This window comes from Anneissia japonica, unplaced genomic scaffold (genome assembly GCF_011630105.1).
Source record: "Anneissia japonica isolate Jap-2015-1 unplaced genomic scaffold, ASM1163010v1 scaffold288033_len957474_cov176, whole genome shotgun sequence".
Classification (NCBI taxonomy): Eukaryota; Metazoa; Echinodermata; class Crinoidea; order Comatulida; family Comatulidae; genus Anneissia; species Anneissia japonica.
In genome coordinates this window covers 642085-653613 of record NW_022715491.1, presented here as the reverse complement: position 1 = coordinate 653613, position 11529 = coordinate 642085, and the positions used below count along the sequence as shown (strand labels likewise).

Here is an 11529-nt window from a genome sequence, read left to right as displayed (position 1 = left end):
GACCGATAGTTCGTTTACTGTAAAGGCAAAATTCGTGTGGCAACAGGGGGTTTTAAATTAAACTTGACAAGGTTTAAATTTATGTGCCATTACCGTCTGTATTTGTACTTGTGCGTTACAATTTTAAAATTGTTAATATCACTTTTCAGATAATTTAAAGCACGTTTCAGGTCATCTTTAATATTCAAAAACTTTCCAAAATTGACGAGCCGTACGCTCATTTCCACGCCCACAGCACTTACTGAAGCTGGAAATTACGTTTCGGTTACATGTGTTGGGTTTGTGACACTGTATTAATACTACCGTGCGCACGGACGTTAAGACGTATGTGTACACATTCGTAAGTCCTTAAAATGCTCAAAATTACTCTTTTCATTTAAAATTTCTTTTAAAATGTTTTGAATAGAGCATGTTTTAGCATATAATACTTTTCAATCAGAACCGTGCGTGCTTCGTGAGGGTCAATGTAAGGCGGATCACCTAACTCGTCCTCAGTGACGAGTTCAAATCTAGTTTGTTTTGTTTTTTTTCTAGCTCGTGGGGTTTTTTTTCGCATTGTGTGATGTGTCGCTAGCTCTCCTCTGATTGGTCATATTCCGACAGAGAAATGACAATCCCGGTCGCGCCAGTGTCAATCCAGGGTCAATCTCGGTAGCTTGCCTGGGTTGAGCTGTCTGGGTCGAGAGCGATTTCAAGCCAGGCGTGAGTCAATCCAGACTCGGTCACGCAACGAAAATTTCGATCGCAGTGAGTCAAGCCCGGCTTGAGGCTGTAGTGTGACCGTAGCCTAAGCTAAAATCTCACAGCAGATGTTGAACTTTTAACCTCTAAAGTTGAGAGTCTAAAACCCCAACCGCTGTGCCAAGTGACGATCCCCAGGTCTTTACCAAAGAGTTTACTTAAATTTCTTTTACATTCACACAGCCATGTTGTACAATGTTGGGGCCAATGGCTTTTATATCAATATATTCTGGAGTCTCAAACTCAAAGAACTTGCTTCTGATCAAATATTACACCAGGGAGATGTGATTAAACTTAATTTACAGTGATAATTTATTTTGCCTGCTCATAGTGATGCCCATGGTAAGCTGAAAATAGTACAGTACAGTAGTAAAAACATATACACATAGAAAAAATTGTCAGTTAATTTGGTTTAGTTTCCAGGACATTTCTGCTTGCTCGCTGGAGTGTGGGAGAACGTGCCTTAAATTAACACTTGCAATATATCCAAAAGTCTGTAACAGCAATCAGTGAGAAAGCTGCTTTATGGAATGTGACACAGGCACATAGAGTCTTTCTTTATTCAATTTGGATTTTGTAATTTGGGAAGTGTAGGCAATTTCCGATTACAGTAGTTAAAACAAGCAAAGCATGTATAAACACATGTTTGCCAATTAAGCCTTTAGACAGTTCATTGATTAGCAAATAGGATTTTTTAACACCGTGATTTTTACCGTTACGTAGTTATTGCCCATATTTTGTCAGAACAAGTTCAAAAGCATACTTGGTTTTCTAATTTTCTCCTGTCACTGAACAATCATTAATGTTTTTTATGTCTAAAAAAATCAGCACGGAACATAATGTGATGAGAACATTCTCTGACATGAGATGACAATTGCCAGCACCTAGAACGTGTTTTCTTGACCGACAATTTTCACGCTGAGTTAACTTGTTCTAATTTAATGGTTAAATATACTTGACTCCAGAGGGCAGCATATAATTTTGCAGTTACCTAAAAACACATTCATTCCTTGAGATACAAAATGCAAGATAAAATTATTATCTCTAATAAAAACAAAGAAAATACAAAGGTCAAAGTGCGATTTTTTGCAATATCTTGACCTTTAAATTGATATTAGCTTCCAGCCAATCTGTTCACAAGATGAAGTTAACATTGTGTTGTCAGGTCTCATGTTAGCATTTTATTGCATTATAAAGGTGACATGATTGATTAATCTTAACTTAATAACTCCCTAATATTATAACGCATGCTGAAAAGCATCAGCATACAAGTTTAATAATTTGGAACCAACCATGTAAAATATACTTTGAAATATCTGTAATATACCTTTGCATGTATAATCATGTTGGCATTAAAACGAAATGTATAAAAAATATCTATTTGTAAAAGTAATAAAGAAATAATAATAATATATTCATAGTGTTAGGGACAGTCAGTCAGTGGTGGGATCAGCAGAAGATCAGGAGGGCAATTGCCCCATTTGTTAAGCAGCTCTGGACCCTTGCCGTCCGGCGCCAAAGTCAAAAATATTAATTTGCCTATCCAAAAGCAGCATTAACACTATTTTGATGGTCAATAATGGTGATCTTAAAAGCAGTATTTTGTGCCATAATGATAAGCCAAAAAACGCTTCCCGTGACCCCTACTAGAGATTTTTATTCCGGGTCAAAGACTGAGGCTCTTGTCAGTCTCTTTGTTCAGACCCCACTCTCCGACACCCTGTTGTCAAATTGTTTGTAACCACACTGTGTACAGTACTAAATAATATATATACATGTAGCTACTATGAAAAATTAAAAGGATATATTTTAAAAATTATCAATATTCTCTTTAATTTATTGATTAAAAAAAGCTTCTAGACGTGTCTTTGTGCTGAACATTATTCTAGCAACCCTCCATTTTCCAATATAAATAACTCTCAATTTGTAAACAATAAGTGAGTTAAAGTTAAATGGCAACAGTAAAACTTGTGTATAGCGGTAAACGACCGTACTGAAAGCTAAAAATAGAACACAATGCTGCATTTGAGTTTATTGTTTGAACTTGTTATTGGCAACCTACTCACAATTCTCTTGGTAATTTTTATTTTTCATCAATCATTACATCGGGTGTGTGCTGTACTTCGATGATGTTTCTAAAGTCAACATGTTTTGTTGCCAGTAAATGTTTTGCCCCAAGCAGGAAGACATTTAGAAATTAGTGTCTGTAGGATTTTTTTTCTTGCTTTTAGGCCTAAGATCCAACCATTACTCGCACTATGCATTTTGATTGGTAAAGTATTAGTCTGGGGAAAAAATCAATGATGAAGGTGTCAAATTGATTAGGCCATTAAGCAAAAAAAAAAAAAAAAAGAAGTTTCTCGTCCTAATATTTTGATAAAAGGAGAATGAAAGCACTTTTTTCTTTTTTCTTTTTTTTTTTTTTTTACCCTGAGAAAGTAAATCCAAGATGTTCGATGGTAAACAGTTACTTTCTCACTTATTACCAAGTAGATACATTGAAAGCAAATAAGAGAAATACTAGACATGATGTATACCATATGTATCTCCAACCACAAACGATCGAGATAGGAATTTTACTGATGTCAGTTAGCCAGATTTTCGTACATTTCGTAAAATAAAGGAAATTTTAAAAAAAAAGATTAAAAAGTTGGTGAGGCAGAGAAAATGGATGCGAGAGGGGACGAAACTTTTTTTTTTTATTTGGCTTTAAATTTGCCATTTTCAAGCACAAGCATGTTAGGTTCCTCAGAAAAGCTTTTTGCCAAAAGGTAAACATCAAAGGACCCTGGATTTTAAATATTTAGGTTGGTCAGGATTGACACACAGTTTTGTTTTTTTTGTTTTTTTTTTTGCCCAAGAATGGAAACTTGTTACTTGTTAATAAAGTGCTAGAGTATCAGGTAAGGCGCTAATGGCACTTTGAGTCTATGTGATTAGAGGCATGTCCAGTAGGCCTAACATTCCTTGAGGAATATAGCTAATGCTGCAACATCATTTTAGCAGACCAATATGCTAAATCATTCATTCCCGACCAGGTACCCATTTGTAATCCTGCCTCAAGAAGTCAAACATACTGTATACGGTAACAGTGACCGCCATAAATATACGGTTATGAGGAAATACGGTATATTAAAATATATTGTAAAGTAATACCGTATTTATTTGAATAAACGCCCCCAGGTGTTTATTATTGAGAGGGTTTTTGTGGGGGTGTTTATTACCGTAAGCGTTAATGTATATATTTTTTTGTGTAAAATGGATATGTAATAATATACTCAAATAAACACCCCATAATTTCACTGTAAATTTGGAACTACAACACATTATTACCGTCACAATGTGTTATTGTGTAATCATAGACTTCAACCAGGTTAAAAAAATGTAATTCTACTAGAGTAGAACATTAATAGAATGTGATGTTGCTTCCATTAGATTTTTTTATGTTAGTCATTTAAGGGGGCATGTATTCAACGATAAAATTATATGCCTTGGGGCATTTACGCAAGTGAGGCATTTATTCCAAATGAGGCTCGGGGAGGGGGGAGCGTTTATTTAAAGCATTGCATTTATTCGAAAAAATGTGCTATATAAATAAATATAATATTATTCTTTTGCCCACATGCAAGTGCTTGAATGTTTGAATTTTGAATCTTGTGAGCCAGTGATTAATACAGCTATTTGGAGTCCCTGGGTTATGATGTGCCTAAACTAGTTTTTTAAAGAAACTAGTTTTTAAAGAAACTATTGTACTGCAACTCTCTCACTTACAATACATAAATATGTGTACTAAATCAGTGAATTGGTGCAGCAATGATTTCCTTTCCCAATGATGTCAGGGGTTCAATTCCCTGCAGTCATTTCGCTTGTTTCATTAAGCAGGGCAGTGTCTTTCCCGACATTGTTTCTCTCCACCCAGAATTTTAAATGGGAAACTGGTGGTATTGCCAGCTCCTGTGCTGACTACATTGTCTTTAACACATCTGAACACTATAACCTGAAAAAAATTACTGTGAAAAGAAATGCACGATATAAATTTTAATCAAATAAATTAAAAGGTTCAGTAGCAAATCCTAGTTGTTTATGTCTTGCATTTTACCAGGATGAGAAAAATCATAATTGCTAGCCTTGTTTTGTATCTAATATCTGATGGTTATGATGGCAAAGGTTGTTGCCCTTCCTCTCAGCTGGATTTAAAGTTCAAAAACTTGCGCTTACGACCAGGCCTACTTTAATGTGTTTGCAAATTGATGTGAATATCTCCAGTTTTGCATTGCTTTTATTTCCGTTGATTTCCGGTGGTACATTAAATGGATGGTGTATGGCTTTGTTGATCATTGCTGTTTTGAAGTACAGTATTTATGCCGAGTTCTTGTTAAAGTGTAGTATGTTTATTGTAATTGACAGAGGCAAGGGGTGAGGCAAATATTTCCCAATACCCAAGTAGATGTTAAAAAAACATATTATTTTCCTAGCCAGCTCCCTTTTAGTTACTCTTCAGTTTTCCCCTGTACATTTGAATCTCTTCCACCTTCCCCCTTCATGTCAATATAATATTAAGCACTGCAGCGCTTATTTTCACACTTATAGTACCTCGTTTTTGGCTGGTAATTTAAGGGTGTAAATGAGTATGTTTTGATCCTTTTAGAACAATTTAAGTTTGTAATTTGAGTATTCAGTAGGATGGTTTTGTTGACATAAATAAACAGGGTCTTAAATTTTTTTATTTTATTTTAATCATTATGATAACAACAAATACATAGATTATCATTAAACATAATCTAGTTTAAATGCGCAGTTTTGTTTTTTATTGCATTCTGTCGTCAAACTGCTGTAACTGTACCATAATAGACAATAAAAAACAATTAATTGTTCTATAGCCTAAACCAAGTTTATGTAGAAAGTAGATGATTTTGTCACTTTGTGAAGTGTGTAATGGGAATTCTTTTATAAATGAATTGATTGTAGTAAGTGCACAGTAATAAACAATTTAAATTCAAAGTTATTATGTTACGGATTGGAACATTAATTCTTGTTATAACGAGGTCGTTTCATTCAACACCTTTCATTTCATGTTTACTTTGGTATCAATATGCCAGTTGTCCAAAGCCTGTTCATGCTATCAAATTTTATTTGACAAACAACTGTTGTATGCCCAAATATAGTCATGATGTGCCTATATATGGTAATAATGTGATGTCATCATGACCATATATAGGCATGTCACATGTTTTTGTCAAATGAAGTCTGAATATGGCTTTAAGCTAAGTGTAAACACATTGGTAGTTATCTGTAGCATATACTGTAGAGGGTTTGACAACAGATATTTCACAATTTTGATAGACAACAATTCAATGTTTATGAGGAGAGTTGTGAGAAAACAAATCAATTGTATGATGTAGGTATTGTAAGTGAGCACCCTTGTGAGCACCATTCTGCCCCCCCCCCAACATGCCTCAATAGCAGACTCCACTATTCAAACGATATTCACTCGTGTATAATACTATGTTTATATTTCAATTATATTTTCATATCAGTCATACTTTAATAAAACATTCGAAATAGGTGATAAAATATACAATTGAAATTGATTTAAAGTATTCAAACATACAGCAATCAAATACAGATTCCTGAATGTGAATTACTGTAAAGTTTTAAATATTGAATCTCAATGGCTTATATCACTTTTTCGGAGTTTGTTTCATACTATCCTTATGTCAACCTTATTAGTGAACTCCATGTTTGCAACGAAATACTGTGAATGAAATTAAGGTACAAGTAATATGTTCTATGAAAGTACTGTATTAACTAGACTTTAAATGGAATGTCTAGATAAAAGTAATGTCTTGACAACAGTATAGAAAGCTGAGGTTGTTTACATTTCATAAGGATGAATATGGGCCATTAATAACACAAGAAATTCCACTCTAACTTTCTACTTGAAATTTTAGATTGATGTTTACAATACTAGTCCTCGAACAAACATGTCATGTGTTTTTGTGTGTGGGAAGCAACTGTTTCATCGAGGGAAGTTTTACTTTCATGCCAGTCAAGTAATTTGTATTTCATCAGGCAACCCAGGTTATCGCGGCCGTCCCATGGAAACAATGCAACTGCTATTATATTTTTGTTAAGTTATGTTGTTTTGCCTTGGAACGGCCGTAATGTTTAATTCCATACCGTTATTTTCCTTTAGTTGCTATGTTCAGCATTAGAGCTAACAACTGTTCTTGTCCTTAAAAGATAATCCCCATTACTTAAAGACCTCTAACCAGAGGTTCTTTTTAAGTACTTGTTGACTGCATATGAAATAGTATTTGTTGCTGTTACTATAAAAAAAAATCAGAGATATCTCCTTAGACCTAGCATCTGTTCTTGCCCTTAAAGATAAATCTCAATTACTTAAGATGTACACAGAGGTTATTTTTAAGTACAGTACTACAAATTTACGAATTAGTATTAGTTGTGCTTTATTTATAAAGTCAAATGATTTTTAAATTGCCTATCTAAAGGTACTTCATTTGATTACCATATCATAATTAATCTTTATCACAAAACATATGGTATGGTACTCTTTATAACATATTGAGTACTATTATAATTGTTACTTTATTCATAATGGTTTATGTAAATTTCAGGAAAATTGTTCAGAATGGATATTGTTGCATTTTGTTTCTCTTTGTCCCTCAAGGATGATGTAGTAATCAATTTTTTTTTCTCTTTTTAAAATATTTATACTTTTTAAAATATTATTTTATACTTGTATTTGTACATCACAATATTAATTGGCCTTTGTCGAGAAAAATAAATCTGTTGTTATTTAGCATAGCTAAGTAACTACTATTAAATGAATATACATGGAGTTGAATAGCTTGGTGGCTAAGATTCTTACCTACTAATCCCAGGGTCCTGGTTTCAGTTCCTGTGACAGCAGGACTTTCTTGTGACTAATAACAACTAATTAAAGTCTCTTAAGGAGACATGGTTTATAATTGGAAAGTTACTTGCTGTTGGATGTGAATAAAATTATATAAAAATTATANNNAGAAAACATGTTCAGAAAGGATACTGTTTTGTTGGTTTGCATAAATGCATGCAAGGTGGAAACATCAGATGAATTGATTTTTTTCTTATTTTTTATTTATACTTAAATAAATTTATTCAAAAATTATTGATATTAACTATTGTTTAGAGGATGTTTTTAACAAAACAAAAAATATGCTTGTTTTTAAAATTTAAACATGATCGCTCAAGCTCTAACAATCATTGTGCTTGATAATGTATTGAGGAAATTATGCAATATGAACTGTAGATGGCAGCACACACATTTTTGTTAAGTTCAGAACTTTTGCATTACAGCAAATTTGTTTGTGGTTGGTGGTAGGGTTGTGCACTCTTCTCTGATGTAAATTCCATTGTCTTAGCAAGAGTATATTATCTTTAATTCTGACAAACTAATAAAAAAAATGTTATTAATAATTGTTTTATCTTTGTTTTTTATCTTTTTAACGAAAATAGACGTCCATTTGCAGTTCCTATTTATTTGAGTTGTTTTTTTTATGGTATTATTAAAGAAAGCGTTTTATTTAATTTAGTTTTACCCAAATCTTTAAAATTGTCTTCTTAGATTATCGTTTGGAATGTTGACAACGCTGAGCAGGTCTCTGTTATTGGTTGTCATAGCAACATCATCTACTCCTTGGGTTGGTCGTGGAATGGCAGCACCATGGTAACCACATGCAAAGACAAAAAATTACGAATCGTTGAACCAAGAACGGGTACAGTGTTAAAGGTGAGAGGTCATGAGTGTACTGTGCTAAGGTCGTATAAACATTTTTCTTGGTAGGAATGTTGTAGACCTAAAATTACATGCTATAAAAGTTGATATCACGCTTGTAACTGATAAATTCATCAACTTGAGTATATTGCCGGGTGATCTTGTTACACACCATTCATCTTCATCTTCTCGTATTTAAATTGTGATCTTCAAATGATGCATTCTTCAGCATAGCACATCAGACATGTCCCCTGTATGAACACTAAAGCTTCAAAATTGTGTTCATTTTCATCAAAAAAATTAAGAATTTAGTTGCACTATTATAAGGGATTTTGCCAAGTGCTTTCTAGAACATAATTTCATAATTGTGAATAATGCTACCAAACCTTCTCTGAATAACAAAAACAGGAATTTAAGTAATTCAACATTGTACTTTATTGCAAACAGATTTTGAGAATTAAATTTTCATCATCAGTGACATTATTGTACATCCGCTCAAGGCATCCATAATCGTAGATTCTTGTGTGGTGGCGCTATACAAATTGATTTTGATTTGAATAATGATTTATACCAAAGATTCTTCTCTTTCTGTTATTTTATAACATAATTCTTTTGTTCATATACATTATATTCTTGATTTCCTTTCAATTGCATGACTTGCCTTGTTCCAGTCCTCTCAGGTAGGTTTTCTGTCATTGCGCCATAAATGTTCTCACTTGTCTGCGCTTAGTCTCTGCTCATGGCTAGACCAATTATACAGCTTCAAAAAGATAATACTGGTTACAACAACCTTGGTGTTGGACAAATAATTTATATGTGTTAAACAATTGCTTTCCTATTATGATCATTATACACTTTTTAATATAGTTACTGTAACTATTTGATAAGATGTATTCAGGTGTCCAAGAGTCCTGGGTTCAAACCCTGTAAGACTCAACTCCTATGCCTCATATTTAGACTATTGGGTTTGAAAGAAATAAATTTTTATTAAAAAATTAAAATATTTACAAACATTTTTATTAAGTTGTGTGATTGGTCAGATGTAAAACAGACTTAAAGATATACTGCTGTGAGGAGGTAGAATCTTAAAAATATGAATTAAATTACTGAGTTATGCTCTGTCCAACACTATTTAATATTTAATTTATTCAAAAGAATATTCAAAGTCACCAGAAAATTACATACAAAAAGAAAAAAATATGATTTTGTTAACTAAATTCATTAGCAGCCAATTTAAATGTCCATTTAATACACACTCTATCATTTGTGCATTTGTTAAATTTATTGGCGAGGGAAAACATTTTCAATTAAAAGTAACCTCCTAAAATATAATCGAGCAATTTAAAACTTAATCTATATCTTAAGGTTTACCTTAGCACTGGAGAGTATATCTTTATCTTTCAAATATTTGTATTATTTTTGTACTTAATGTGGACGTGTCAGTCACTTTATGTCGGATGTAATTGGTGGAAGTTTATGTTGTTCTATTGCAAAACAGTTGTTTATTCCGTCAATGTTTTTTCCCACGTCTTCACTCATTTGCATAATTTATGCATTACCAATCATTTTTGTCCTCTTCAATTCTCTTTTATCTTCATCACTTTAGTTCTTTCTTCACGACTTCTCCCTTGTGTGAGTACTTACAAGGTTGATTTTTTTTTTCTTTTGTATTTCTTTCATTTATGAAATATGCAAGCACCTAATATTTCACAGTAAACTTTTTGCATGTTGTTTACAGTTACCTAAAGTACACTAAAATATCTAAATTATATGGCATGTGTATCTACGTACTCCTTCATTTTTCTAATTTATTATTGATGTTTGTTTTTGTGCATGTCTTTTTTGTGACATTGTAGAGGGTGTGTATATTCATATGAACTCATTATTTGATGCTGTAAATTTTAATAATTGTGATACAGTAATTACTTAGCTTGGCTTTTTAAAATTTAAATACCAATTTATGTAATTACTAAAACTGTATAGTCAAACCACAGACTGTCCAAGTTGAGAAAAAAAAAATTAAAATTCTGGATCATGTATATCATCTAGGGTTAGTGCAGTTTTGTCTGAAGCTCTCTCCTGAAAATCAAATTTTCTTTGACAAAAAAAAATTTGTATGCCCATATATAGTCATGATGTTAGACCTATGGTCATGATTTGATGTCAGCATTAGCATATTTAGGAATGTTTGTCAAACAAAATTTGATAGTCGAGACAGGGCTTAAGGGATGTCTGTGCAGGGGTGGGCCAGGAATTGGTCAACAAGGAAGCCGATGTACCCGATGAGATGTAGGTGTCCCCGACAAGAGCTAAGTGGGCGTGGTTGGCCGTAGCTCAAAATATTTCAAAAATTTTGGCAATTTAGGTGTTTTTAAGGGCTTATTTAATCCGATTTTAGAGTCTACTAATATGTACAAAATACATAATTTTCTTCACTCCCAGACGAATTGTGGTTTTCCCCTCGACGAGTTTGCCAGATATCACCGACTGGGCCCCCCACTATCGCCACCTCTGTGTTTGTGGTTCCCCAATTTGTACATTCCATTTGAAGTATACATTACAAAAAAAAATTTGATTGATATTTTAAAAATGGGTTGTTTTTTTTTTCTGCAATTTCAAAACTTACCAACTAGGAACAAAATATGAGAGGGAAATCCGACCAAGAACGACGAGATACTTGGACAGTCTATATTAACTCACTTTATATGTTGTATATCTTTATCAATCCATAATTTATACAGTATATAAATATATGCTACTATAACTACCATAATACTATTAATTTCTGCCTTGGTCATATATATCTACATATTTTCCATGTACTGTATGCTCAGTATATTTGTATGCATGTGAGCATAAGCAATCTCTTATAATTCTTAATTATATAAATTTACATACTTTTTTTTATTATATTGTTTTTTTGAGAAAAGTCACTATATAAACCATCTCTGGAAAAACTAACCCCTTTTCTAAGCTTCACACTTTTCTAGTTTCAAAATACATTACAAAGT

The 11529-nt window shown here is 32.8% G+C and overlaps 1 protein-coding gene across 3 annotated transcripts in view; it reads left to right on the top strand.

Moving 5' to 3' along the window:
- Positions 1-11529, top strand: part of LOC117109254 (coronin-2B-like) — a 70116-nt gene that overhangs the window by 49992 nt on the left and 8595 nt on the right. For 2 of the 3 annotated variants that reach the window (XM_033251518.1, XM_033251517.1), the window contains exons 5-6: positions 8369-8533; positions 9190-9198. In XM_033251518.1, coding sequence (XP_033107409.1) covers positions 8369-8533; positions 9190-9198 — 174 coding nt within the window. The remainder of the gene's footprint in view (positions 1-8368; positions 8534-9189; positions 9199-11529) is intronic. The other variant, XM_033251519.1, reaches the window with a different exon arrangement.